We start from the raw sequence: 27,954 nt of genomic DNA, 5'->3' as shown, positions 1-27,954 counted from the left end.
GGAGCATTGTGCTTCCTTGTGGTTTGTTGTGAGATGGTAATTCACCGGGGTCTCTGAAAACATCCAGACTTTCCGTGTATGGTTTTGATCATGCATTCGGAATGGATTCTCGCTTTTATGTAGGAAGGGTAGTTGGCTTTTTGATCTCTTTAACTATAATATGGGCTTGCGGACCTGCACCCTGATTGTGTGAGGGTTTAGGTTGTGATTGTGATGATTCTTTGGTTATATTTATTCCGTTAGCCAAAGTTGGTGTCATTTAGGACTGGCACTTGTTTCCATGTACTGTAAAATTCACCTTTCTTATATTGTGTGTGGTATTAGTGATATTTTCAAAAGCTTATGAAATTAAAGCAAGTAATGAAGCACACTTTTCTTTTTCTCTGGTCATGGGTGTACATGTAGCTGAGGCACTTAACTGTATAGTGCACTTTTAAAGGTATTTTGCGAGGCCTCTCATCCCTGGCCTTTAAAGAAACGTAATTCTGGTAAGCTAAGAGTGTTTTTCATAAATTCACAGTTGGTTAAAAGACAGGAAGCAGGATGAGGGATGAACGCTCAGTTCTCGCAGCAAAGGGCTATTTCCAGTGGCGTGTCCTGCCAGAGCTCAGTGCCCTTGCAAGTGCTCCCTTTTCCAGTTAATTTCTAGATATTGAAGTGACCAAATCAAAGCCAAGCAGTTAAATTTAAGAAGAATCCTGAATAATTGAATGGAAGGAAGAAAGACTGAGAACTGTTTGAGTGATAAAATACACGAATGGAAGCGTAAGGGAGGCACGGAGAGACGACAGGGTTGGTTGGAGACCTGCAGCAGCTTCCAAAAACTAAACCTCAGAGCTCAGGGGATGTCCAGTTTCCACAAAACCATGAGTGGCATAAAGAAACCGAAGGTGACTTGTTCTTAAAAAGCGTGCCCCCAGTCTACAACACGGGGAACAAACATCCAGGTCCACCACGACGTGATGGGAGCGCTGGTTTGTGCTGGCTGAGCATGCTGCCACGTAGCTCGCTGGGCAGGCAGTGGAATTTAAAGCAACTCCAAGAAGGGTTGGCAGAGCCTTGTAGATAAGTTACAAGTCCAGGCAACATCAATGTTCTTTTCTTATCCTCTTGACATGAGGATTTGTGTCTGAGGGCTTGATAAGACTTTTTTTTTAATTATTTACCTAGTTCAGGAGGTACCCTAACTTCAGTGGAACAATAAGCTCCCGTAGCTCATCGGGCTCGTTCTGCCGTAGCTCAGCTCGCTCGGTTGCTTTCCAGGAAGGATGCGTGCCTTCGGACCGAAGAAGTCTTTGTAGAGCTGCGCGTTGTCCAACCCGACGCTTCTGCTTTCATTTTAAATGGCATGTTAATAATTTGAGGAATGATAACAGTGGTGGAGTGAAATCCGTGCTTTACTCCCCTCCCGTGTCTGTTGTCAGCGATCGGGTTGTGTCTTCGGGGTGTTGGGAGAAGTTGTTAGAGGACGTGTTAAGTATGCCATCTATTAATGGGGCAAATACCAGTAGGGAATCAGCGCTTAGAGTTCAAACAAGTGGTGAATGTCAAAGACTTCTAACGATGTTAATGTAATACCAAAATCTGCCGGTTTGCTCGAGTAATGTATTCTAAAGCTTAATAGGCCTCTGTTTACTCGAAACAGTGACCTTACATAAATAACCGAAGCAAGTTTCCAGCTCCAGAGCTCGTCCTTGGGGTTTCTTGCCAGTCATTTCAGTTTTGCAGTTCCATTTTCATATAATTAAAAATTCTTCTGCGCTGTCTGAAAGACATACAGCGCAGAAATGGGGGATCTGGTGAGCGCTGTCAAATGCACAAAGGAAATGCATTTGGAAAAAAAAAAAAATTCCCCTCTAATCTGCTTAGCATTAAAGGTCACCTTGAGTCGGAGTGCATCGTTCCGGTGCTCCTTTCTCCTCCCTGGGCCTCGGGTGAAGGCAGAGCAGGGTTCAAGACCTCTGCCCTGAAACTGAGTGCTCTTTGCCTTTATCTGGAGCCTCAGAAATGCCTTGGTCAACGTGGAGGAAATTCACTTGGTCTCGGTACGCAGACTCCTGCAGCAGCGGTAGCAGACCACAGCTGTCAGCTCTAATGCAGTTTCCTATAAACTCTGCAAGCTAGCGTCGTGCTTTCTGTAATTAAAACTTCTAGATGGGTTTTACCTTGTCGGAAATTAAATCCGTAATTTGTTTCTTGGACTTCGTTTCTGGTTTGTTTTTCAAATTTTCCATTTGCATCAGCGCAGATATTTTCTTGATTTTTTGTCTTGTTCAGCAGCTCAGGTGTCTTTAAGCTTTGACATTTGATGTTACCTGTTTGTATGTGTAACTTCCCAGCAGTTGGTCTATCCATTCTTCTCGAGGTGAGAAGAGTAAGGGTTGGGTTTTTTTTCTCAAAGTCAAATCTTCTGAAGAAATCTGGAGAGCAAATGCATCACTAACAGAATTTCTCAAAAGTGTATGTAATTGCTTTCCGCGTAGGGATAACGAAAGACGCCGCTAACGTGCTTTGTTTTGTTTTTTTTCTTACTTAGGTCATGATTTTCATTTTCTCGTGTCATTTTCTTGAAGAGAGGAAATGATTGTAGTGGAACTTCTTACAAGTAAGCCACAGATACGGAGTCTTCGTAGCTCAGAAACGTTCATAGAAGAGCAGATATAGCCCTTTTTTGTTTGTGTCCTAGCACCGCTCTGATTAAAAAGGGAAATAAAAATGACGACTTCGTCTATTAGGCGGCAGATGAAGAACATTGTGAACAATTACTCAGAGGCCGAAATAAAAGTTCGGGAAGCGACCTCAAATGACCCGTGGGGCCCCTCCAGCTCGCTGATGACTGAGATAGCAGATCTGACTTACAACGTTGTGGCCTTCTCTGAAATTATGAGCATGATCTGGAAGCGACTCAACGACCATGGCAAGAACTGGCGACACGTGTACAAGGCCCTTACGCTGTTAGATTACCTGATCAAAACTGGCTCGGAGAGAGTGGCACAGCAGTGTAAAGAGAATATTTTTGCTATCCAGACGTTGAAAGATTTCCAGTATATCGATCGCGATGGGAAAGACCAGGGCATCAACGTCAGGGAGAAATCCAAGCAGCTGGTGTCTCTGCTGAAGGACGACGAGCGACTCAAGACAGAGAGGGCCCAGGCCCTGAAGACCAAAGAACGCATGGCTCAGGTGGCCACCGGGGTGGGCAGCAACCAGATCACCTTCGGTCGAGGTTCCAGTCAGCCAAACCTCTCCACCAGCTACTCGGAGCAAGAATACGGGAAGTCTGGAGGCTCCCCGGCGTCCTACCATGGCTGTAAGTACAAGCAAACACATGCGAGATTTTTTTTTCCCACCCTTTTTTCTTTCTTTCCCACTCTTTTGAGATATTTTGCGTTCTGATTTGCCATCAGAAGTGAGAGGAAATGGTGCCCTCCAGGACTGCAAGGGGCTTTTTGCAGTGGCTGCGTCTTTGCAGGTCTGCTCGGTGGTACGCGCTCTCTTGAAATGACTGGCTGCATGTTTGCTTTGGAGAGGATGTGAGCGGTGACGTAAATCAATTAAAAAAGCTCTTGTTTAGTGTCAGTTCCCAGAGGTAGTATTGTTGAGCTGCTTTTGTGAACGTGTTCCAACGTTTGATGTGATACGTCCTCAATCTAGGAGGGAGACAGTTAATAATTTCTTTTTTGTTTCTAGTTTTAACAGGATTGCTTGAAAATTTTTTGTGTTGACATTTTTTTTTTTCTTAAAATATAATTGAAGAAGAAAATAGGAATACAGAGTAATTCCTGGATCATTTTGCTAGATACTTTATGTCGCCGCTCTCTCGTTTTAGGAAGAGTATTGGTAATTAACTTCCTTTGTTGCTTACTTAGCAGTTCTTAGACTAGTAACACTTGGAATATGTCAGTGATTAAATATTTACACAATCGGCATTCGGTGTGCAAATATCAGTACCGAATTCTGTATTTCATTCCAAAAAAAAAAAAGTACAGTGATGTGGGAAGAATGGATTCTTTATAGCAGTGCTTGGGGGAACTCCCTGTCATGTTAGGAGGAGGCCTGAGCTGGCACTAAATCCTTCTTAATATAAGTAATGATCTGATGAAAGCTGCTTTGGCTGAAATGTCAGTGGTTGTGGTCTAATTCTGAAGGAAAATCTTTTCTTTAACTGAATGCTTATAGTGTGTGGAGGACTGTAACAGAGCCAGTGTGGTGAATTGATTGAGCACCAGCTTTAAGAACCTCCAGTTTGTCATGTCCTGTATCCCAAAGCGCCTCTCAGATTATAAATATGTGAGCGGTGTCCGTACCCCTGTCATACGCCGATGGTTTTTGTGGAAGGCAGTAGGAAGCTAGCAGGATGAATCAAGCTAGCATGAAGAAAATCTCAGTGAAAATAAAAGCTAGAGAGAAAAGCAGGATTTTTATTTTTTTTCCCCCCAAAATGAAATGCTTTTAGGATGCGGGGTTTAAAAAAAAAGTGCGCGAAGGTTTCCAGGTATGAGAATTTGTCTGTTATTTTAACAGTGGATTAACAAACATTTTAGTTGTTTAATAACCATAGTTAGATTGATTCAATATGAATTTTTAATTGATAAGTAGATTTTTATCACTGCAATAACATTTTTTTTTCTTTTGAGGTCCGTAGGGCTCATTTGATTATCTTTAAAATTCCCTAATTAAGGAGATAGCTTGAAATATTGTTTTGTCATCAGCTGATGGACTGCAGTAATAGCCGCTGAAGCACGCCGAGCACACCTTTGGTTTGTTCCACACCGATTTCTTCACCAGCTCTTGCATTAATCGGTGCGTGCAACTGCTGTTTGTCGTGTTAAACGCTGCCAGAGGCCTCCAACTATTTCTCACAGCAAGGATTGAGCAACGCAGGGCGTGTTTCTGAGTCGTTATTCCTTGGACATTTTAGGAATTTTGATGGGGGACTAGATGTCAAGAAGCGAGTTTGGTCATCCTTTCAGTGCAGAGGGTTAGGTTACTAGGAATTCGCACTTGTGTATTGCTTTGCTGCCTATCTCTGTAGGGTTGTTTCTGAGGTAATGATTTCTTAACCTTTTTTTCCTTCCTCTTCCCCCTTAAGCACGTACCTAAGAAGCTTTAGAAATCTCAGGCTTTTCTTTTCTTCCTGTAGGTGGTTCTTCTGCTAGAGACTCGCCAGTATTTAATTGTCTGTTAGCAAAAACACAGATGGTTGTTAATTGTTCAGACCTGTATCTTCTGAAATTTGAATACGTTTCTGGTACAGATGGTTTATTTGAGTGTAGCGAAGCAAACTAGCACCTTGCAAAAGGTGTGCAGAGCTTTGGCCTTTGTTGTAGGACGAGGAGTTTCGTCAAAATCCAGCCATTTAATCCCTTACATAAATGTAGGGTTTTCTTACACCTTTTAATGGAAAAGTTGCTTTTCAGAAGTTAGACGTTGTATCCATCATGATTTCTTTTATTCTACAGCGATATCCTTGTTTTGTGCTGAAGACGTGGGCTCAGCAGGCTACGTAGAAGGAATTACGTTATGGTTGGTTCCTGGGAAATCCTCTCCTTGCTGCAATTTCAGATGCAGTTGTTGGACTGCGTGTTCTGGTAGAATTGTCTTCCGTTCCTCTGTGCTGTCGGAGAGGAGATCAGAGGCATCTAGATTTAATTATAAAACCTTTTGCAGTCTATGGGATGAGATTTGCTTCTAAGAAAACTCAGTCTCCTGCTAAAAAGCATTTAGCATGTTCTGTTAGCATTTGAATGTAAATAAAGTTGGGGAGAGCGTAACAACCTTTCCACCAACAAAGGTAAATGAAACGTTTCGTCTCTGTGCTTTGGTATGAGCAGACTTTACTTTTGTTTCTTGTTAGACACAATGGATGGGGATTGCAGACTTCGAGAATTCGTAGCTGAATGCACTCCCCTTATTTGAAGAGATTGTTTGTGGCTACAAAACCTCCTAATTTTTTTTTTAGTACTGTCTTGCAGGAGGAAAAAAAAATCAGAGCTGTCTGCACGTGCTTAATAGCTTGTCCAGGACAGATCACGATGGGAACAAGTAACTTCTAGTGGATAAGGTGTCAGATTTGAGCGAGGGATCTCTTCCCCCCGTCAGTTACTAAATGAGCAGTATTAGATAAGTCTGTGGACCACTTTTTGTTCACTTTCTTCAAAAATACTGAAACAGCTGCAGTGTACAGCATTGGCTGTAAATATTGCAGTGCTGTAGCAGCTGTGCTTCTCCAGCATATGTGTAGGCTTGTATCTACAGTGCATATATGATTGTTTTTGTATTTGATGTTGAGCTAGAGGGTTTTGTCTTGGTAGGGTTGCTTGTCTTTGTATTCCAAATGATCCTTTCTGGAAAAATAAAAGCAGCACTGATAGCCTGTATAGTACGAGAGAATTCAAGATGGAAAAAGGTCTCGAGCGATTACCATCGGCCCATACTCCACTGATGAAAAGGGATATTTTCCCTGCAAATATTTTCATCTCACCTCTAACAATCCTGTGGAAAGTGAAATGGCGAAGCATGAGAGTTTTTAATAAAATCCTTCCCCCAAAGCTTCATCTTAATGACTGTGTTGGCCCTGAAGATCTCTGTGCTGTAAAGCTTGTGTGATTCTGGGAATACATTATGGCATGTGATCATTACTGACTATTGATGTTGTCATTTGCAAAAATATTAGTATGTTTTTGCTATCGTAGTCTTACGATCTGTAAATGGAAGCCAAGAGAGATACCGCACAGATAAAAGCAAAAAGGCTTCCTCCTCCCAACCTCATCTTGGCAGCACTTTGTGACGTGCTGGGGACTGTTGGCTGTCTTCTGGCCCTAAGCTAGGGGCAATTAATGCTCAGGTTAAGAGCTATTAAATATCCCATGACAAAATTTGTTGAAGTTATGTAGATTATTTTGGAAAACGTGTAAACCGTATGGAGTTTCCTTTCAAGTTAAAGGAATATATTTGTGTGGTGCTGAAACTAACTTCGCTGGGGAGGGGAAGGAACATAAGGTCAATATTTGAAATGTTTGGGAGCAGTAGTGCCCCACCTCTGATCTGGCTTTGTGTCTAAATATTGTCTTTATACTCAACATTAGTCACCCAGGTTGGAAAACTGCAGCCTCTTGTCTCCAGCCCTCTTCCACCCGTGGCTGCGGCGATCACTTAAATAGGATTCAGCTTCCTAATATAGAGCCCTAAGTCTGCGCCGCGAGGCTGCGGCAGACCTGGGAGCACCTCCGTTAGATCTGCTGCTCTTGACCAAGTCCTCCAGTTAGTAACTCCTGCTTTGTGAGGGTTTTTCGGCAGAAGCTCACTGCCAAGGCACTGGGGTCAGCAGCGTGGCAGGAGCGTCGCCTGTGGTCACATCTGTGGGGCGGTCGGTCGGGGTACTGGGCTCGAGCACCTGCAGCAGCCCCTAGACATGAGCACCTGGACTCGGATCACCCCGTCTTTCTCGAGCATCCTTGGGTTGAGCTGCCTGTAAGAGACAGCTCCGGGGCCGCACGGGGAGCGGTGGAGGCTGCAGCAGCTCCTTGTGGCTGGGCTGCGTAGGGGAGGCAGCAAAATGTCAGCAAAGTCCTCTGCCAGGGGGAAGAGACTGACACAGACAGTTCCTGAGCACCCCTTCCCCCAGAATGAGTTTGTGTGGATGTGTTTAAGCTTCGAAGGATCCCTGGAAACTACGGGTTACACCGTTTTTGTGCTTGAAAACCCAAGTTTTAAAAGCCCTGCTCTTTCGAGAGGTTCTGTCCCGCTAGGCCCAGCCCAGGCCCAGCTGTGTTACTTCAGGCTGTGCACATCCTCTCCTCAGGCCGTCTGCTGCTCTGGGTTTGGATTGCATCTAGAAATGCTGGCAGGGCAAGACGGGTGCGTGTTCTACTGTCTTGGTCTCCTTTACACGGACGTGGCAGCCGGAGCAAGGCACAGCTCGGTGTGACCCGATTTTCCAGGAGCGCTTTGCCCGGAGGTGGGCCGCTTGCCCGAGAAATGGGATTCGTTGTACAGACAGCTGATTTGATAAGAGGTTGCTTAAAGATGCACTGAGAGGGGCTTTTACGGATCTTGTGAAGTGCCAAGTCTGTTAACCTTGCGTGCAAAGATTTTGGGAGCGGTCTTTTAACTGAAAGGATGAGTTTTAGTATTTGCGGTGATGGTTCACGTGAAGTTGACTCGTTATTTAAAAGCAGCTCCGTGAAGCATCAGTGAGTTTCTGTTCGCTCGACTGTTTCAGCTTTGTCTCCCTTTTTGTTTGGAGTGGAAAATAATTGAGAGGAGTTGGCAATTCAGGTGTGACGTTACAGAAAGCTCAGAGTGCTGGGTGGGCTCTTCGTTCCCTTGCAATCTGTTCGGCAGCTCTGCAGGTTGGGATCCACCTCTGGCCTTCCACCCGAGTCAGGGAACGTCTGGCGTAACGTGGAGCAATCGATCTCGATGAGCTGCCTGGCTGATTTCTGAAGTTTGAGGTGTTGCAATAGGCTGGTAGACTCCTGTGTTTGCTGCCAGGTGTCACAACTTGATTTAATCCTCTCGTTGTACTTCAGTTTTCTTGGTGCTCTGAGTAAAGGTGGGAGGTGGCATTGGTGTAACCAGGCTCCGGTAGTTGGAATAAATTATCTGAATTTATTTAGATGAGTCTATTAAGATAAGCATAGCGATCATCTGAGAGAAAAAATACTCCTCAACTTAAATAAGCCTTCAGGATCTGTTCGGTATTAAATGAAATGTAAAAGTGCTCTGTCTGCTTCAGTGCAACTGGAAATCATGCAGCAAGGCTGATCAGCTCCACCGCGACACATTGAGAGGTGCTGTTAATTCCCATCCTGTATAGGAAAAATCTCTCGTATTTCCAGTGGGAACCTGGAAATCTGCACAATTCCTTCTAGATCAGGTAGTTTGCACATGCTGGTTCATAATTTGAGAGCTAAGACTGCCTTTTGGAAAATAGCCCATCAATATTTGAATAAGCTTTCATTTGAAGACCAACGTGTGGGATCTCCGCTTGGATCCAGAGTGGGTTGCTCTTGGTTTCTAAGATCTTACCTTGGTGGTACTCTAATTTTTCAAGTCGCACTTCGTTTTTCTCTACATTTTTTGGAAGGACCAGTGGTGTGACGAAGCCGAACAAACGTGACTAAGAACGCCTCCTGCAGGTGGTAAAGCTGGGGCTTGCTTTCTGTGGCATCACTTGGTGTGGAGAGGCAACAGAAAACCCACAACCAACAAGCACAGGCTTCTAAATAAAATTACCCAGGCTCATTTTCATGCTGGGACTGACTTTATCGTTAATGCAGACAATGACTCTGCTTTTGAGCTGCGTACTGTATACATCCTTTAATTAACCGAACCTTTGGGCGCCTCCAGAGGGCTTTTAATATAGCCAAAATACAGCAAATTACCAATAAATATGTACGAAAGACGTCATAGCCCGTGCTGGAGACAGATGGTGGAGCAGAATCCTGCCTCGGTGATTATCCGAGGTTGGAAATGACTTCCCTGTGCCGCTGCTCGAGCCGGGCGGGGAAGCAGCCCGGTGGCAGCCCCCGGCAAAAGCAGACGCCTCTGGGCAGCCTTGGGGGGAGCCCGGACCTCCAAATTCCTCAAGCAGCAACAAAGCGGGGCTTAGCAGGTCAGAATTGATCTATTGAGTCCCATCTTACATAAACATCTGAGTTAACTGTCATGTGCTGGGGGATAAGGGGTTCTTTGTGTGGCGGCGGTACTGTTACTAAGGCAATAACCTTTCTGCCAGATCCTCGCACCCAAAACGGTAACGTGGGACGTGGCCGCTATCGAGGGGCAGTGACAGCACCGAGGGACTCGAGAGGTAGCCTTGCTGGATAAAACGTGCCAGATCACTACCAAGAACAGCATGCCGAATGTCCTTTAATCCTATTTTCAAAAAAAAACGTGCTGTCTGCTAGTTAATGTAGATGGCTTTACAACCGCTGCGGAAGTTTTAATGTAAAATGGCAATGCTTTTATTGATGTTTTTTTAATGTGAGGCTCAAGGATGAATTTCAAACCGACAGTTTTTGTCCTTTTTTTTTTTTTCGCATGAAGAACTCTAGAATGCCATGTAGAGTTAATAAAACCAAGTAGAATTGCTGAAAAGCCTGCAAGTGAAAAGAAACAAGCAATGCCTGCAAGCCCCCTTATTGCCTGTGCTCAGCCCCTGGATGCTGGTCTCTGCTGGGAGCCAAGAGGTCACACAGCGCCCTGCCAAGCCAGGTAGCTGAGGACACACCAGGGAGGACAAGTGCAATGCTTCGAGTAGGCTGCAACCGCCCGTTCTTGCAGCTACCTGGCACAAAATGGTGTGTGCTGCTGCAGGCCGGAGCTGGGGAGCGCTTACAGCCCCTAGCCCTTCATGTGGGCTCGGGAGGGAAAACAAAGGGCTGAAGTTAAGGAATCCATCTCGCATACTTCTAAAGCCATTCTACCATCAGCTGCTTAGTTGTTTTGGAATTTAATTAGTGTCAACGGAGATGAAAAACTCCTGTGCAAAAGGTCCAGGAAATCACCATCTCGCCCCAAGCTGTGGTTGAAGAAGCAGGACGCGCCTTCCTCATCGCGCTCCAGTTGCCATCTGCTCTCAGGTGACCCTGGTGGTGTCCCTTTTGTGTGTCCAGCCTTGTTTCAAAACCAGTTACGAATCTGGCCTTCGGTAATTCCTGCTGGAAAGCTGCTGCTTGGAGGTGATCAGTTTGTATCTCAGTTTTATTCACAGTTATTTTTTATCATTAGTTCTTGTCCCTTTATCTTAAATAGCTTTTTTCATTCCATAGTATTTGCAAACCTGATGTATTTAGCATCTGTAATCTGCTCGATCTTCTTTTTGTGAAGATAAATGTATAAAATATTCGCTGCGCTCAGAAGGGAAGCATCTTCACATCCACTCTGTTTTCGAAATCATTTGTCGAGGGTTTGTATGACTGGAACTGCATTTGGTGTGTCAGATTAATTCTGAGTAATGCTTTGATGCACGATGCTGCTGTCAGTGACAGCTGTAGGAAGCTAGTGGCTGGCAGTTACTGCCTGGGTTGGTACCAAACAAAGTTCTGTATACCTCTGTCACTTCCAGTCGATGCCCCCAATTGCAGAAGGTTGTCATCAAATCCTTTTTCTTTCCCCATAGCATCCCATTTCTCCTGTTCCCTTCTCAGCCATCAGCATCTTAAGTTCAGGCTCCTCCTTCTAGTGAGACGGTGTTTCATAGCATCATCTTGGCATTTTCCGATAACCTGCATTTTGTTTGTTACAACATTTTTCCTAAGGTCGGCCTTAGAGCCAGTTGTTGAGAAACTGATGGTAAACTTCCTTGGCGATGGGCTTCTTTGCCTGTTTTGGTTCTTACACTGACCTGTTTCACAGCACCATCCCATTAAGTATCATGAAAAACTTTGGTAAATCCACACAGGCGAACCGTACTGCTTTTCCCTTTGATAGAAAAAGGTAGAGATTTCAGTTTTTCTGTTGTGTGTTACCGTTGGTAACCTCCTCTTGAGTTCTATCCTCTTCCCTCTTGAATTCGGTTTATTTTTGCATATAAGAACATCCAAACTTTTTACAAACACTTTAAGGTCGTGCTATTCCCCACCGCCAGACGTCCTGTTCTCTGATGTCCTTTTTATTCCTGTAATCGTCCAAATAATGTATTGGAGAGCCTGTCTGTGACTGCTGGAGCAAGAAGTACTCGTGAAGCAGGCTAAATGTAGATACTTCATATGAGAGAGAGTCCGAAAAAGTGATCGGATTGATGGACGAGTAACACCTCTCTACGCGTGAAGCAAGGAGCGAGTCTGGTTGGCCTGAAAGCTTTGGGACCAGCACAACGTGGATGAGTCTGGGTTTTGGTGATAAAGATGTCCCTGTAGGAACAGAAAGGGATGGGGTAGTGTAGGGTGGGAAGGAGCAGGCATGCCTCGTCGGCTGAAGCCAGCTTTGTGGATGAAAGAGGAACGGGCAGTTTTTATTTTATGGTGCCATTTTGGCCTAAAAGGTAGGGGGAGACAAGACTGGGAAGTGTTTGGAGAGTTAAAGTAGGGACTGAGAAAGTGTTTTTAAAATTACAGTTTGGCAACCAAATTTCTATTTACCCAACCAACCTCTTAAAGAACTTGATTTCTTTGAGCTTGACGTTCTAGTTCAGAAATACGGTTCCTGTTTGTTAAATATTAACGTGTATTTTGCAAAACTGTAATTACCATTCCAGCCATTACATACAAACTTCCTTGTCCAGCAAGGTAGAATTTCAGTTTAAATAACCTGGGTGCTAGAGAATGACCCCAAAAGTTGTTTAATTACTCTGTAGCGATAATTAGAGCTGTCCCATTGGGATGGGAGTTTCTGTGTGCTACTGCAGTGAAAACGTCAGTGACAGATTATTTATGCATTGAGAAATTGTATATTTTAGCTGCCCAGCTTGATTGTTTTTCTGAGGGGCGGGGGGAGATTGCCAGCAGTTATTAGCTAACAGAGTCCTCATCCGAAGAAAGAGCAGCCAGCAACAAAAAATAAACAATGCCCCCAACATATATACCAATTTTTTTTTTTTTAGCAGAGAATGATAAAGTATTTTTGTGAATTTGGAGTCTGAATAGCTGGTTTGTTTGTCTCTGAGCCTGCTTAGCAGTTAAGAATAGTTCTTTATCTGTCCCGTTTAAGACTGTATTATTTTGCAGAAAAGTGGGTGGTGTCCAGTTTTACCCTGGCATTGGCCAGCTCCCAGCAAATTCTTACTGACATTAGATGTAAGAAATACTGACAAACGTTTAAGTGATTAATTGTGAGCTTCAAGTCAGCGACCTGTCTCCCCGAAGCTCTGCCGAGGCAGGGTCCGCAGCCTTCGTCGGGGCCGGCTTGTTGGCATGTCGTGATACTACAAAAAGCCTTTGTTTCCCGGAAACATTTCTCCTTTAAAGCAAGCGGAGCGCCTTGCAAATTTCTCCCTTCTAAATTTCTCTGGCTCGCTGCCCTGGGCCGAGAGCTGGAGGTTCAGCTCTTGGAAGGAGCTTTACCCCGACGGCTCAGGGCATGGCCGCCGGCCCTGTGCCCCCCGGGGCACTCACTGCTGCCTTCAGGACCTTGGGCCTGGCACGGGGAGGCATCAGACCTCTTCTGCCTTTTTGTTAGATATCATTTATAATCTGCTGGTTTGTCTCCGACAGCTACGTCCCCTCGAGTTTCCTCCGAGCTGGAGCAGGCCCGGCCTCAGACGAGCGGAGAAGAAGAGCTCCAGCTGCAGCTGGCGCTGGCGATGAGCCGGGAGGTGGCGGAGCAGGTCAGTGCCCGTGTAGGTTTTCCAACCTGTCCAATTTCCTAGCCGGGGCTCTGTCTGCTCTTTGCCATGTTAGCTTGGCTTCGCTCCAGGTGGAGATGGCGGGGGGGAGAGGCCATTCTGGGAGATGTTGCTTTCTTATTTTTAAATCTCTTTTTAAAGTAGCTATGGGCTTCCTGCTGTTGAGACTAGTGGGAGATGACAGTCGCTTTGCGAGAAGACTGTTGTGTGGGAGGATGTTAATCATCACGCTACTGAAGGTGCTTTCTGTTAGGAAGAACTGGAAACATGACTAGTCCTGAAAGCCTTCGTTAATGGGGCCAGCATATGAAATGTCACTGAATTCTGAATGTAATGAAATTTTGAGTGATTGGCCCATTTGGAGAGCTTGTCTGGAACACAAGGGTGATCTAACACAAAGTGCTTCAATATCTAAGGAACCTTTTTTGAAATAATGTAGCTCCTAAACCATCACTTTGGGTATGTTACTGTGTTAATTCTTAAGGGGTTCATTCTGAATTGGGAGTAAATGCTGTAATTGTGGATAAAGTTTACTGCATGTGAATATAACTTATAACAAAGTTGATGAATCTCAGCTGGGAGTGAGAATTCAAGTCAGCCATGCTGAGTGTCCATAATATTTTTAAAGGCTTCCTGGGACGAGTGTAGCATACTGCTGTATGTTACACATTAGAATCTCTGTGCTTTGAAAGGGCAACTATCACCCAGTAAACTTTGTCGTTATTAAGCAATAAAGTTAAAGAAAATAAGTATCAGAATATATCAGCTGAAATAGCTTACAAATTGCAAGGGAGATGCCAGTTGGGGAATTAGTCAACTTCTGAAAGACCTGGTGCAAGCAAAATATTTACAGTAGTCAAATCTACCACAAATACAGTAGTTGACAGATGTTAAAACCTACAAAATATGCATGGAGTTAGCCAAGTTAATTCATTTAGATTTCTTCATAGATGCAACAGTTGCCTTAGATGCGGAGGGAAGCTGACAAAAGCCAGGAAAGGCAGAGTTTAAATCACTAAGTCCTTCAGTGCTATTTGACTGCACAAAACCCACGATAATTTAAAGATGGAATATTTACTTTGTCTTTAAATTCAGTGGGGTTTCTGACGTTGTAAGTGAATGGTTGGAAATGACGTTTTGTGTATAGCTGTCCCATTAGGAGTAAAACAACAGGAGGGGAAATTTCAGTCAGCAAAATGGATGTTGTAAGGATTGCTCTGCTAGCCTGCTGTTACGGGGTCGGCTTGCTCCTGACCTCTGTCTGAGCGAGGTGAGAATCCCAGGAGGAATTTGTTCTCCCGTTGCGTTAAGTACAAGTCACAGCAAATAATCCCGGCCATCCCGCCACGCCTGCCGGTGGTGCTGCTCGGTGCTGCTCGGTGCTGCTCGGGCTTCCCCTGGCAGCGTCCTGCGGGGCTGGACACCTGAGGGAGCAGGCAGCACAGTCTAGGCTCGTGGTCTATATCAACAGTGTTGATTTCCTTTGCAGGAGGAGCGCCTCAGACGCGGAGATGATCTGAGATTACAGATGGCTCTGGAGGAGAGTCGCAGAGACACAATTAAAATTCCCAAAAAGAAGGAGGTAGTGCCTTCAACTAAGAAATTCCCGGTTACGCTGCCAAAAGCTGAAATACAGTAACACGAACTAGCTTAATTCTGAGCTCTTTTATGCTTTTGGGATTGCTTTGTTGTATAGCTTAAAGCTTCTTCCATGTGGGTTAAATTTCAAAGTACTAGTCGATGCAGGTGTGTAAAAGGAAAAAAAAAAATGCTTCTTCACTCTCATGGGTTTGTACTTCAGATCAGTAATGCTCTTGATTAAAGCTCAGATTGTTCCTGCCCTCAGCATACAACTCTCTTGGACCTAATGGATGCCCTGCCCTCATCGGCACCGGCCCCACAGAAAACAGAGCCTTGGGGACCTCCTGCTGTTGCAAACCAAACAGATCCCTGGGGAGGATCCACAGCTGCAGCTACTGCCTCTGACCCATGGCAATCATTTGGTAAGATTAAACTCTGCCAGAAGGGAATGCTTATCTTAAAAGGGCTTGCTTTTTAACGTTGAGCTTTTCCAGGTTTCTCAATAGCAGTGCACAATGTCACGCTTGATAACAACAGTGTATTAGTCCCGTTTGGTTGTTTCCTGTGCTCCAGAATTAACATTCCCTTAACATTTTCAAGCAGAAACAAATGGAAGTTGTGATCCTTTCCTGCTTTTTAAGCAGCTGAGATTTTGTGTGTGCGTTTTGAATCTTAAGAACGAGGAGTAGAGTGAAGCTTCTGTCTTCTCCTAATGCAGCAAAAACAACTTGTCTCATCCTGGGGGGATGCTCCTGCTTTGACTGCTAGCTGTGTCCAGTGTCATGGGCTTAGACTCTTGCCAATATTTAATTAATGTAGTACCCGAGCAGGATGCTGTGGTTAGGAAGGCCGTAGCTCTGAATTGCCGTGCCTTGCTCCTAGCGAGAAGGGATGTGTATGCCATCAGAATGAGAAGGATGAAATTGCTTAGATGGAGATTTTTTTTTTTTATCCTAAACAAAAATTGAAGTTACTACTTTAAGTAGTCTCAGCGTTTCGTAAGCTTTTGTTGCCAAATTCATGGAATTTCTTTCTGAAGTCAAAGATCCAGTGCTTCCCATGTTAAAGGGTAATAATTCCAGCTTTTTGCATGATTATTTTTGTACGTGCTCGTTCTACCACCTGTGCAGTGTGCTGTTTTGTAGGCTAGCCAGAATCTGCCCGAGGGTTTACTCCTTTGCTTCAGAAGGCTGATGGCTCCTCACGGTAGATGTTAAACTCTCTGTGCCTGTGGAATCAGCATTAGATCTATTTTTTGTTGGCTTTACATTTTGTTTGTTTTATTTTTGAGGATTCAGCATGTTCTGTGCAGGGGGCCCTTTCTTCCTGAAGACCAGCAGCTTAGTTCTGTCAGTTTTGCTGCTGGCTGGTGTTTCTAGGATGACCTCTGCTGTAATGTGCTGCAGAGTTGTCTCATTAGGAGTCAGCGTGCTACCCTCTGGAAACCTGATGACAATTTTGAAGTTTAATACTAAAGCGCATTGTTATTTTTATTTGTTTTTTTCCTTGTGGTGGCATTAAAAGCACCTACTTAGCTACTGGGACAACTGCGGTTCATTGTTTAACTGTAACCTGTGACTTTTTTTGGTGATAAACTGCAAGAACAAAATTAGAACAATTCAAAGGTTTGGGCCCTAATGCAATGGAGATTCAATGTACTTTTCCCTGGTTAAAAAACAAACAAAAGCCACCTCCTTCAAGTCTTGTGCTCGATATATCATCCACTGACAAGCTTTTCCTTGCATCAGTTGCAGCTGTAGCGTTTCCTCCCAGTGGCTCCAAACTTTATTAATGCCATATAACAACCCCTTGTTCCAGCTTGCTGGTTACTTGGCTCCCAAGGGTAGGCTTGAAGATGTGAGATTTATGAATTTGACTGCTACTAAAAGAGTGACTCATTAAACTGTAATTCTCAAATCCTGCTCGTGCTTTGGCATTTCAGGAGAGATAATGGAAGCTAAGGGAAGGTATCTTCCTGAGTGCTCTAATTTTGTGAGCTCTCTTTATTAAAGAAAAGACTTTTTTGAAAGCTTCCGTTTATGGGAAGCTCTGTCATTAGCATTTCTTGTGTGGCGTTGCTTGTAACTCAGCACTAAGGACAGATAAAGGGAATCTTAAGTACCCGAGTGGGAATGGCTGGATTTATTTGGAGCATTTCAGCATTTCCTGGTCTGAAGCTGCAGCAAGACCATGCCACCTGTTGATGAAACAAAGGCCAACATTGCAAATGGGAAGCTGTGCCAGTGTGTGTAGTGTTTTTCAAGAATATTGGGATGCCAAGGGGTTTTGTGTGTACCTTTAAAAAATAGAACACTGTTCAGTTGTAATTTGAAACCCACAAAGTGGTTAAAGGTTTTAGTTGTTCACTGTGTGGGTAATTCTGTTCTGCTGTTGCGTATACTGTCTGATTTGATCACCTAAGAGTGGCACAAGAAGTGCATTTAAAGTATTAGCTTTGCATTCCCATGTTTCAGTGGCCGGGGAAGGACAATGGGGATGGACAACATTGGGAACAAAGCCCCAGTGATGCCTTCCAGCAGCTCCCTGGCCCGCTAGAGATGTGAAATGTGATTTGCTTCGGTGGTTCTGGGGTTTGATAAGCCCAAATAGCGTCATGCAGTGAAAGATGAGGTCACCTAAACTGAAGAGCAATAAATTATTAGGTTTAAAAGGAAGAGTAAAAGGAAATAGGCAGGAAATTAAATGTAGTGAGGCAAGTATTCCCCCCCCCCCCCCCCCCCCCCCTTTCATTCTACCCTTACTGCCTTAATTTTTCATTTTACACAAGGAAGCACTAAGCTTGTGCAGGGTCTGTTCACTTACAGACACTTTGGTGATCTCAATTTGTCCAAGTGAAAAGTTAGAACCTTCAAATAAAAATGGGCGTCCTGAACATACAGGCATTGGGTTAAAAAAAAAAAAAGGGATATCATTGGACATCTTAAATTTATGTCAGGAGACATGCTTACAAATGAGGGTTAAAAAAAAAATACAACCAGCTAGGGAATCTGACTTTATAAAATAACGTTATGGTGGAAAAGAATTGGAAAATTGTTCTTTTTCTGTATCTTGCAGATTCCTTTGTCTAAGTCCTAATGCTGTATATTTCATATGTTTTACATAAAGGCTTTTTAGACACCTTCTTTGAGTTCATAAGTATACCATACCCTGTGTTTTAGATCACCTTAGGTCAGATACCATTAAGTCATTGGCAAGGTCTGTAGTGAAACCGTATTTATTTTCACGTTGGAACTGCTGATTTTTTTAAGTTCGGTTTCAAATGGGAGCTTAGTATTATTCATCTGTCTTCCACAGAATTTAGTTGTTCTTGTTTTTCTGCACGTATAACATAAATGCTGAGACTTTATCAGTGTTCCTAATACTGAACTGCTTCACCTTTTTATGTTTAGTGTTAATAGGCGGTAATGGCTCATAACAGAGCTTCACCTCCTGTGAAAGCTTTCCAAAGTGAAACTGTACTGACTTGTGTTCCTGCTGGCTCTTCTTGCAGGTGCCAAACCAGCTGCTTCCGTTGACCCTTGGGCAGCACCAGCAGGATCTGCAACTCAGTCTCTGTCCAAAAATGTTGACCCATGGGCTCCTGCTCAGCCATCTTCTACTGCAGCAAAATCTTCTGTGGATCCCTGGGGACCAGCACCCGCAAACAAACCTCTCTCTACATCTGGTGAGAAATCGTCTCATTCCATATCCATTTTATTTGAGTAATTTAAGGTGAAATTTGAATATTTCTTTTTCATTGCTTGGTTAAAAGAAATGTTCTGGACAATTAGCAGAATTGGTCAGTTAAGATAAATGGGAGTTGCAATAGCTAGCAGCAAGAAGAACTAAATGTGTGATTACTCAGAGTTCTGAATTTGTGCTGCTCCTTTCTTTGTGCTCTCTCTCTTCTACATTCTTCTATTAGTATGTGTGGATGCATGCCGAGCTCTTACGGCTGCTGCTGCTCTTGCATTTTTAACTGAATTTTGTTTTTAATTAGACGAGGACTTAATTTCTGGAAATGAATGTTGCTATAATTTTACCTTTCATCAGGATAAATAGCTGTGCAGATGGATGCCTCTGCAGACATAGATTGACAGGTTATGCAGCCCCACATTCTGAGGAGATTTTAGAGGTCCAAATAAAGGTTTGTTACTTCAAATTGAGGGTATCGAACCTATCCCTAAACTTGAGTGTAGCAAGATGCAGAAGATGCTGATGTGATTGTCTATTCATCCTCTGTAACTAATGCAGCCTTAGTACCTGGCATTTTCATATTGGCACCACAGTTAAATGCATCCTAAATGCATTTTCTGCTGGTCATTCATCACAGTGTGTAATAAACAAAGGAGTCACAAAGTGGGTACTGCAAGCTGTTGTCTAATCTACTTTTCTCTGAGCGAAGAGCAATAACTTGGTTGTTCTGAGAAGGGTTGTTAAGCTATGGTGGTCTTTGTTCTTGATAGGTATTATTATTACACGGAATCTTCACTCATTCTCTTCTTTTTATGGAGCTAAGTCTGTACCTTTGCTGGCTTGGAATGTGTTGAAGGTTAAAACTAAATTAGAAAAAAAAAGGCATTTCTGTGCATACAAAAATACAACTTCAAAGCTTTTCAATATGGTGATTACTGTTCATGTAGGTGTGGTTTTTCTTCCTCCATTTTGAGGCGAGGGTGTGTCCACGTTTTCAAAATGTTTTGTTTTCATTCGTTGCAAGCTATGGCCAAGTTTTGGATTTTCAGCCAGCAGAGCCTTCCCATCTCTACATGGGGTAGATAACACTTTCTACTGCATTCCTATGCCTTTTAACTTAGGAAGTGTAAGTCAAATCTTAAGTTATAGTGATGCTACTTTAGAAGCATATTCAGACGAATACGGAGAACTCCATGGTTAAGGCTGTAAAATTGTTGCTGCTCTCTTTTTCCGCAGCAATGTATGCCGGCCTGGGCCTCTCTCTAGTGCAGGCACTCAATAAAATCCCAGCATGCTGAGGTGTGCCTTACATTGTGATTTAAAAGCATGTCGCTATGAATCATTCAGCTAATGCTGTAAGGACAGTTCTGTGGCATTATCCTCGCTGCTGTGCAAGAGTAGGAGCTCTCAAGCTGATCTGAACTGCCCTCGTGGGACCTGACAGTGGCTTCCTGTTAACGTGCAGGGGTTAGGAATTGCTTTCAGTAGGATCAGGTGTGTGATGCAACCAAAGATCTGCTAATGACAGGGCTCTCTTGTTGTTTTGAACAGGAAGTACATCTTTTGACCTCTTCAGTAATTTGAATGGTACAGTTAAAGATGATTTTTCTGAATTTGACACACTTCGAACTTCCAAAAAGCCAGGTATGAATCGAATTTTTAGCACGTTTCTTTAAAAAGAAATCAAACCGCCACCACCAAATGTCTTCACAAAGGAAAAGGTTAAAGATGATGATAATGCAGCAATAAAAGCTTGTTGTTAACATTTTGGCCTGTGCATGAACTCATGGGGAACTGGCTTCTGGCATTGTGAGCCACAGAATTTTACTCTGCAACCTTTTGCTGTGTTGACCCAGAAATTTATTTGACCTCTATTCGTGACATCCAGCATGTGTTTGGAGTATAGCTCATGCTTAGAGAGTCAAACAGAAAGATGTTGGCTGAATTTCTCAGGTATGTCAGTTCTAGTGTGTAACAATAGTAGGAAAATGTGAAAATAGACCTCTGTGAATGCTTTAACTTATTTTTTATTTGGTTGTTACTCACAAAACAAAACCTGACAGACCGTAACATATGAGTGCTTTGGTACTATATACTTTCAGGACACTTCTGCCTGAAAGGTTGGTGACTAATTCAAAGCTGGGTAGGCTTCTTGAACACAAAATAGAAAATCTGGGTGGAATCTAGTTAGGGAGGGTGCAACAATGGTGCAGTGCAAGGGCAGAAGCCAAGGCTGTTGAATTTCTTTCTCTTGGAAACTCTTAGTCAGTTGCAAGAGTATTAACCAACGCAAATCCGGTGGTGCCTTCTGAAGAGCTCTGCAACTCTTACTGTAGCTTCTTGATACTCTCTTCTAAGGAATATCTGAGGTGTATGCTTGCATGTGGAGGGTGTCTTGTGTACTGGGACATTGGAATGTGACTTATACAAACATTATATTTTAAAATATTTCCTTTGTCAGAGATGTAGGGACTTCCTTTGCTTGATTATATAGATCAATGAGTTAAGTTTTGTTTTTCTCTTTGTGTTGTTACAGCTGAATCAGGTTCCACTTTGCCATCCCAGCATAGCGGTACCACAAGCCCTGATCTCTTTGATTCCCAGCACTCGAGCATGACATCAGGCAAACAAAGTGCAGCTCGGAAAACCCCCGAGTCTTTTCTGGGCCCCAATGCTGCTCTGGTGAACCTGGATTCACTGGTGTCTAAGCCACCGCAACCTGTCACTTCGCTGAATCCATTCTTAGCGCCAGGTCTGTTTCTGCACATTCCTTCATGTTTTTATTTTACCTTTCCCTTCCTATAGGAAAACTCTGCATTAACTCAATCCCATTTGATTTTACATTAGCCGGTTTTGGCTTGTTTTTCTGGATTACTTCAGCCAGCAGATCATGGCTGAGAGCAGGAGGGTGAGACAGCATGGTTTCTAGGCACGCTGCCGGACCTTGAAAGCCTAGAGTTTCTACTCTTGTGTTTGCAGCTGATCTGCTGGGGTAGCTTTGGTCAAGCAGTTTTCCTTCCACTTCTGCACTTGCTCGCTCAGAAGGATCTGGGTTAGAAGAAGGCTTTTGGTTATTAAAGATGATTGAACTAAAACTGGTTGATTGTCAGAACAGGTAAGGGGTGAACACGTGCCGCCAGAGAATCCCTTGGGAGGGTGTAATAGGTTCTTGTGGCAAGCATGTAGGGAATAGCCCTTTCCCTTGTGCTACTGCAGGCAAATTAGCATCTCTGGCTCCAACCTGAGGTTCCAAATAGCAAACTGCAGTATATTTTAATGGGTTGCTGGTTAGGCTATCTTTAGGCTAGCATGATAACCCAGTTTTGATTGAAACACACTCTCTTAGTGTATTTGGGGAAAAAATAGACTGCCGCAGTTGTCCTGTAAATTGGCTCCTGTTATAAATGAGCCTGTACTTAGAGTGGACTTAGGAGGTGGCGGTAAACATTTGGAAGATGTATGCGTCTTTAAAAGCTATTCATATGCACTGAAATTACCGTGTGACACCGGTCCAGTGAAATACTTCACAGTGATATTTCGGTATTTATTTTCTTCGCTTTTCCAATTGGGGAAAAAAGAAAAGAGTTTAAACTCCTTGGGTAGGAAAAAAACAGTAACTGTGAAGAGCCTTGGCAGTGCTTAACCAGAGGAAATCTGTGTATCTGCCATTACCGGTTACTACAAAAAGTTTATAAGGGGTCACTGGGCCATCCAAATAGCACTATGCATATACGGCAAAAGGAATTTGTAGTGTTGGCAGCAGCCCAAAAAACCTCAAACGCTGGGAAAGTTATTCTCTGCTTTTTCTAGCACCGCTGTAATTCGGAAACAACTTGTTTACTTTATGAATTCTTGTCAAAGCTCAGTGCCAGAAACATGTACAGCTTCTAAATGGAGTTGACTGGAAGAGATCCTGAAGAAAACGCACGTATCTGCAGTAGCTAGATTGCAGTAAGGGAGTACGAATAGCCTTTTTAAAGGGAAGTTTTTAGTAGTAGTAAAAAAGAATAAATCAGATGTTGTAGGTAGGCATGTTCCAGGTTATCAAATTTAGAACATGTCACTCCCATGACTGTCATCAAAAGTGAAAGCTGTTGGTCAGTAAATGGGTATTTTCTGGCATTGATAGGTTCAAAGAAACGGACTGTAGTTGTGCACCATTGCAGCCCCAGTCTGCTGAACGGCATCCACACAGGTTTCCCCACAGGGTGATTTGGGGTTGGGAGCATGTGGGGACATACAGAAGGTGCTTTATTTGCTGGACAGGATGATTTCCAAAACCTCAACGCTTATGGAGGTGCGATCTCCTTCCCTCTTCCCCCTTCTCTCAAAACTAGGCGCAGCTACAGCACCAACTCCAATCAACCCCTTCCAAGTGAATCAGCCTCAGCCACTCACTCTAAATCAGATGAGAGCGAGTCCTGTGATGGGAACCAGCCCTTCTTTCAGTGCTGTGCCACCAATAAGCATGGAGCCAATACCTCTGTCTTCCATGGCCCCAGTGCCTGTGGGAATGGCACCGATACCAGCTATGGGCACTGTGGCTTCTCTAACAAGGATGGGCCAGGGGCTGAACGTGAGCATTGCAGGATCAATGACCCAACCTCTTCACAGTACAGGAATCCCACCGTCAGCGTCCCAGTCTACAAATACAACTAACCCTTTTCTCCTATAAAGACCCAATTAAAGGAACTTTCTTTTCATAGTGTTTCCAGGCTGAAGTCTTTACAGCGAAATGAACGTGGCCTGTGTGGACTGAACGGTGTGTAAGAGACTTGGAAGTAGATTTGCAGTTTACAGTTATGATCTTTGAAGAGTTGTCTCTACTTACCAGTTAATCTAAATCTAGTCTTTGCTACAGATGGTACCTTACTTTGGCTTGTTGAGCATTATGTGAAATGTTCAGACTTTTCACCAAAGTTAGATTCTGCCCATTTTGTTACTTTGTTAATCATTTCAATACACTTTCTAGGGAGAACCTGCCATTTTAAACTCCGTTGGCTATTTTGTAGATGTCAGATGATGTGCTGGATCCTGAAATTACTATTTACCTGCATCTGTCACTTCCTATGCCCATATGATAGACCTGAGATTCAGAGTGCTAGTGAATGTTTTGCACATAACTATACACAGTTCTAGACTGTTGGTTCACCCATAGTCCTTACTCTTAGAGGAGAACGATTCGGAGGGCCCAGGTGGCTGGTTTTTATGCATTAAACATTGCAACGCAAAATCGCACTGCTTTCGTATCAGAGGTTTGACCGAGAAAGCAAGCTTGTCTCGAAAGGAAAAAGCAGACAAAAAAAAAACAACCCAAGAACATTCTCAAGTTGTCAAGTATAACGTGTGCTGTTGTATGCAGTGTTGAATTTGTACACTACTCTAAGGACTCCTGAGGAACTCTCTGTGAGTGGCATGCTGCACTCGTGCTGAGTGAGTGTCCTGCTCTGTGCTTGTCCAGTACCAGCTTCGTTTGGAAGTTATCATGTGTATTTTGTTTTTATTTGACTTACAATGTGAGTTGAAAGAAAAAAGAAATACAGTGGGACAACTTTGAATTCAATTTCACCGGGGCAAGCTTTAAAACTAATTCAGGCTTAACCTTGCTATATGCAGTTACTCTTGTATACTTTTGCACATATTTTGTTTAGTACAGTTTCATATTTGAGTTTGCAGAGTTACCTGATAGTCCTTTTTTTGCTAATTTTTATAATGTGGTTCTTATTTAACTGTCTGGTTTTGATAGATTTATCAAGTCTGGCTGAAAAATTAAGATATTGGCAAATGTCATTTTTATGGTTTTAATGCCCTCTTATTTATGGTTTTAGCTCTTTGTTTCTGTAAAGAGAGTTTAAAAGGGAAGATTAACACTAAAATATTTTACTTTTAAATGAAGTATTCATAATGCAAATCAAAACAAATTCTCGTGACTAATTATTTTTAGATGAATTGAATTTGAACATAACGTGATTTAAGACTACATTAAAAAGAAAAAACACTAAAGTCGCCTTTCCCTTGATTTGTTCCCGTTTTCCGATTACCAGAACGGACAGATGTTTAGCCTTTTTGAAGATCGGAAGAGAGGCTATTTTTTCTTGTAATACTTCTTGAGATGTTAAGAATCCTAACGTACAAACGTGACTCATTAATTTTATCGACTAATATTTCTTAATGAAAGGTGCACTCCATCTTAATAACCGGTTCCATTTACAGTTATTAATTGTAAGCTGAACTATACATTTTTAACTTGCATGTCTGGACTCATCGGCACTAAACCATGCTCAGGTTTCAGCCAGTGCTACTGGCGCAAACCTGGCCTTCTCAGAGACGGCAGCGTTTCTGAGCTCTGCTTTCACAAACGTGCGCGGAATACGCGGAAAGGGATGTCCCAGCGCTTGCTACTGCCTCGAGGGCATCTCTGAATGAACTGATGCATCTTGGTGGCCTTTCCCTAATAAGAAGGAGAGAAAAAAAAAAAAAAAGGAAAAAAAAAAAAAGCTGAAAGAAATTGCCAGAGTTCTGTGTCTTGGTGTAATGATGCTGTGTGGGACTGTGCCAGTCTAGGGCCGTGCGCCGCAGGAGGGAAGGGCTGGCTAACACGAAAGGGACTGGGTTGTATCTTCTGGTGGGTAGGGGAGGCTGAACGACTATCAAATCTAGGGTACAATCACAGATTTTAGCTGTGTAGGTCAGTGTAGCTCTATTAGTATATGGAATGCTAAATGTGTGGATGTTTCTATGCAGATTGTTCTATCCTCTTGATACTATTGAATTGCAAGTAGGATTCAGAATATTCATCTGCTTTTGTTTTTATATAGGAGGAAAAAGAATTACTGTCCACACCCAGTATGTCTTTTAAAAAAAGAAAACAAAAAACCATTCATGTTGCCTTTCAGAAGAAGGAAAAAATACTTTACTTTTTTGTTGTTGTTGAAGTTATTGAGAAGTGTAGACCAGGAAGGGTGTGATTCTTGCAGATGGGGGGGGAAAAGTGCTTTCCAATTGATCTGTGGCAAGATTTATCCTGTATTATTTTTCCAATTTAATTTTATCAACAGTGGAATTGAGGTCACTCAATGTTTTTTCCCTTAGTCACTTGAATGCATTTGCAACAGTGAGATGGGGCATTATCTATTCAGCCAAGCAGTTCTAATCACATCCTCTCGTCAAACACTCGGTAACTGGTTTCCAAGGCATGATGGGGTTGATAGTAAGCATTTAAAATTATCAAGTCGTCTCTAGCTCAGAGTAATGATCTGTCACCATGAATTGGTAAAAATGCGATGGTCTGGTAGGGAGCCCTGGCTTAATGAAACTGCTGACTGGCAAATCGTTGCTTTTACCAAGCCACTTCTGTAGGAGCTGTATTATTCCTTTCACGTTACGTAGAGAGATGTGTATCGCACAATTAACCATGGCAAGACACCGAACGGCGATCAGCCCGGGCTGCGGCGCTGCAAAGCGTTAGGCTGAGGACTCCAGCCGTGCCGACCTTCCCAGCCCGACGTGGGCGTTGTAGGGCAGGAAAACGAGCGGCTGTGTGGGTAAATCCGCTCGGCTGGAGCCGTGCCCGTACCTCGCAGGTGCCGTGCAGGCGCGGGGTGCTGTACCGGTGACGCTGCGGGGCGGCTTCTGCCCTAGCCAGGTGAAGCTTCAGCTGTGCCCAGAATGGTAACTCTATTTCACGGCGATTTAACTGCTATCCGGAATAATTCTCCCCCCTCCCCGCCCTCCCACCTCTTCTTGCATGGGGGACGTATGCGTATCCGCTCGCGTCTGCTCTGGCGTATTTCTCCAGATGCGTTTCCCTCTTCCCCTTCTTTTCTCACTTGCAGATATTAAAAGTGCTTTTGATTTTTAAAAATGTTAGTATCCCAAAATAGCCTTACTGGTCAAATTGACCAAAGATAAAGTGTTAATTATTTTGTAAAAAATAAAAATAAACAAAGATATCTTGGCATAATTTTAAACCCAAAATAAGCTCAGTTATTTATTCAGTTTTATACTATATAGAAACTAAACTACATTGAGGGGACAGGGAAGGAAAACCATGGTGGGTTGTGGTGTTTACAGTCTTTTTGAAGTCCCGTAGCTGAGACAACTATTGTTATCCATCTTCCCTTTTGCTGTTACAGTTTCTAATGTGTACTGTATGTATTAATATTGCACAAATTGTGGAGAAATATATGGTTTATTTTTCACAGCAGAATCTCACAAGACTCGCTTCCTTTACAAGTGTTACAATTTAAATATTTACCAAACTGTTTTCATAATACTGGGAGCCGGCTGCTTTTTATGAATTTGTGCTGACTATTGACATTATTTACTGTATAAATAATTTATCATTTGTACTATTGTATCATAATGTCTGTATCTTTGTGTCATTTTTCCCGAGCGATGTCACAAATGTGATATTTAATAATGCCATCAGAACAGTGGAAAGACAAGGGGTTTGTAGGTGACTGGTCAGAATTAAAATTGTATTGCTTATATTCCAGACGTGTTGCTTTTTCGAGACTCTGCGTAGTGTTTATATCCTGTTCAAAACTGTTGCTCTCCTGCTTGATTTAGTTCTCAAGAAAGCTGATGGATTGGTTGAGATTATTAAGGTTTGTGCTAAAAGTCCTAGGCTCTAGGAGAAATCTAACAGTTATTGAGAGTAATGCTTCTTGTACGTTGTCAATGTGATTTCTTCGATGAGTTCATCACTTTCCTGGGGCAGGCCTGCTCTTGCTATGAGAAAGAAGGGTTTCTTATAGATCACTTAAATCAGAATCAGTTGAGACCTTACTAACTCAATAAAAATGAAGACTTGTGTTGCAGGTGGCTGAATTGCTTCTTTAAACCACGTTATCGTTCAAACAGCGTTTTTGGAGGGATGATCGACTACCTTTTTCTGCAGAGGCTTCAGTATTTATGTCAAGACGGAATCTGGGGAGCACTTGACTTTTAAAGCCAGGCAGTCGTGGAATAAGGGTTGGGGGAAATGTGGCAAAACTGACTTTTGGACTCCTCGCTTCCTGTTGTTGCAGTCGTTGCCGTACCACTCCTGCAGCCTTGGCTTTGCCCCATCGATCGAAGTGGCCTTGCAGGTTGGGTAGCAGCGAGCCTGCCTCCAGCTGGGAGTTGATTTCGGCTTCTAATTCAGGCTGGTTTAAATGGAAGGTACTTCATTAGCAGGCTATTTCAAGAGCTGCTTCTCCAGAGCCCCTCCAGGTTTCCTGTAGTTGCGGTTTGCTGCCAATCAGACTGATCAGTAATCAAACACTTAATTTCTAGCGCTGCGACTGCAGTGGTGCTAGAGACCTGATGATCGGAAAGGCGGGCATGGAAAAAAGCGTCAGTTCTGTCTTAACGATTTGATTTCAGATTTGTGGCACAGAGCT

General features: G+C 43.2%; 1 protein-coding gene across 5 annotated transcripts in view; it reads left to right on the top strand.

Moving 5' to 3' along the window:
• The window catches only part of EPN2 (epsin 2), a 43,558-nt gene extending 16,493 nt beyond the window's left edge, over positions 1-27,065 (top strand). For 3 of the 5 annotated variants that reach the window (XM_066977746.1, XM_066977747.1, XM_066977748.1), the window contains exons 2-9: positions 2,537-3,310; positions 13,161-13,285; positions 14,781-14,873; positions 15,138-15,294; positions 18,384-18,557; positions 20,120-20,212; positions 21,105-21,320; positions 22,906-27,065. In XM_066977746.1, coding sequence (XP_066833847.1) covers positions 2,716-3,310; positions 13,161-13,285; positions 14,781-14,873; positions 15,138-15,294; positions 18,384-18,557; positions 20,120-20,212; positions 21,105-21,320; positions 22,906-23,243 — 1,791 coding nt within the window. In that variant the 5' untranslated portion in view covers positions 2,537-2,715 and the 3' untranslated portion in view covers positions 23,244-27,065. The remainder of the gene's footprint in view (positions 1-2,536; positions 3,311-13,160; positions 13,286-14,780; positions 14,874-15,137; positions 15,295-18,383; positions 18,558-20,119; positions 20,213-21,104; positions 21,321-22,905) is intronic. The other 2 variants (XM_066977749.1, XM_066977750.1) reach the window with 2 other exon arrangements.
• The last annotated feature ends 889 nt before the right edge of the window (positions 27,066-27,954 follow it).

Source organism: Anser cygnoides, chromosome 15 (genome assembly GCF_040182565.1).
Source record: "Anser cygnoides isolate HZ-2024a breed goose chromosome 15, Taihu_goose_T2T_genome, whole genome shotgun sequence".
Classification (NCBI taxonomy): Eukaryota; Metazoa; Chordata; class Aves; order Anseriformes; family Anatidae; genus Anser; species Anser cygnoides.
This window is presented reverse-complemented; position numbering and strand designations above follow the sequence as displayed.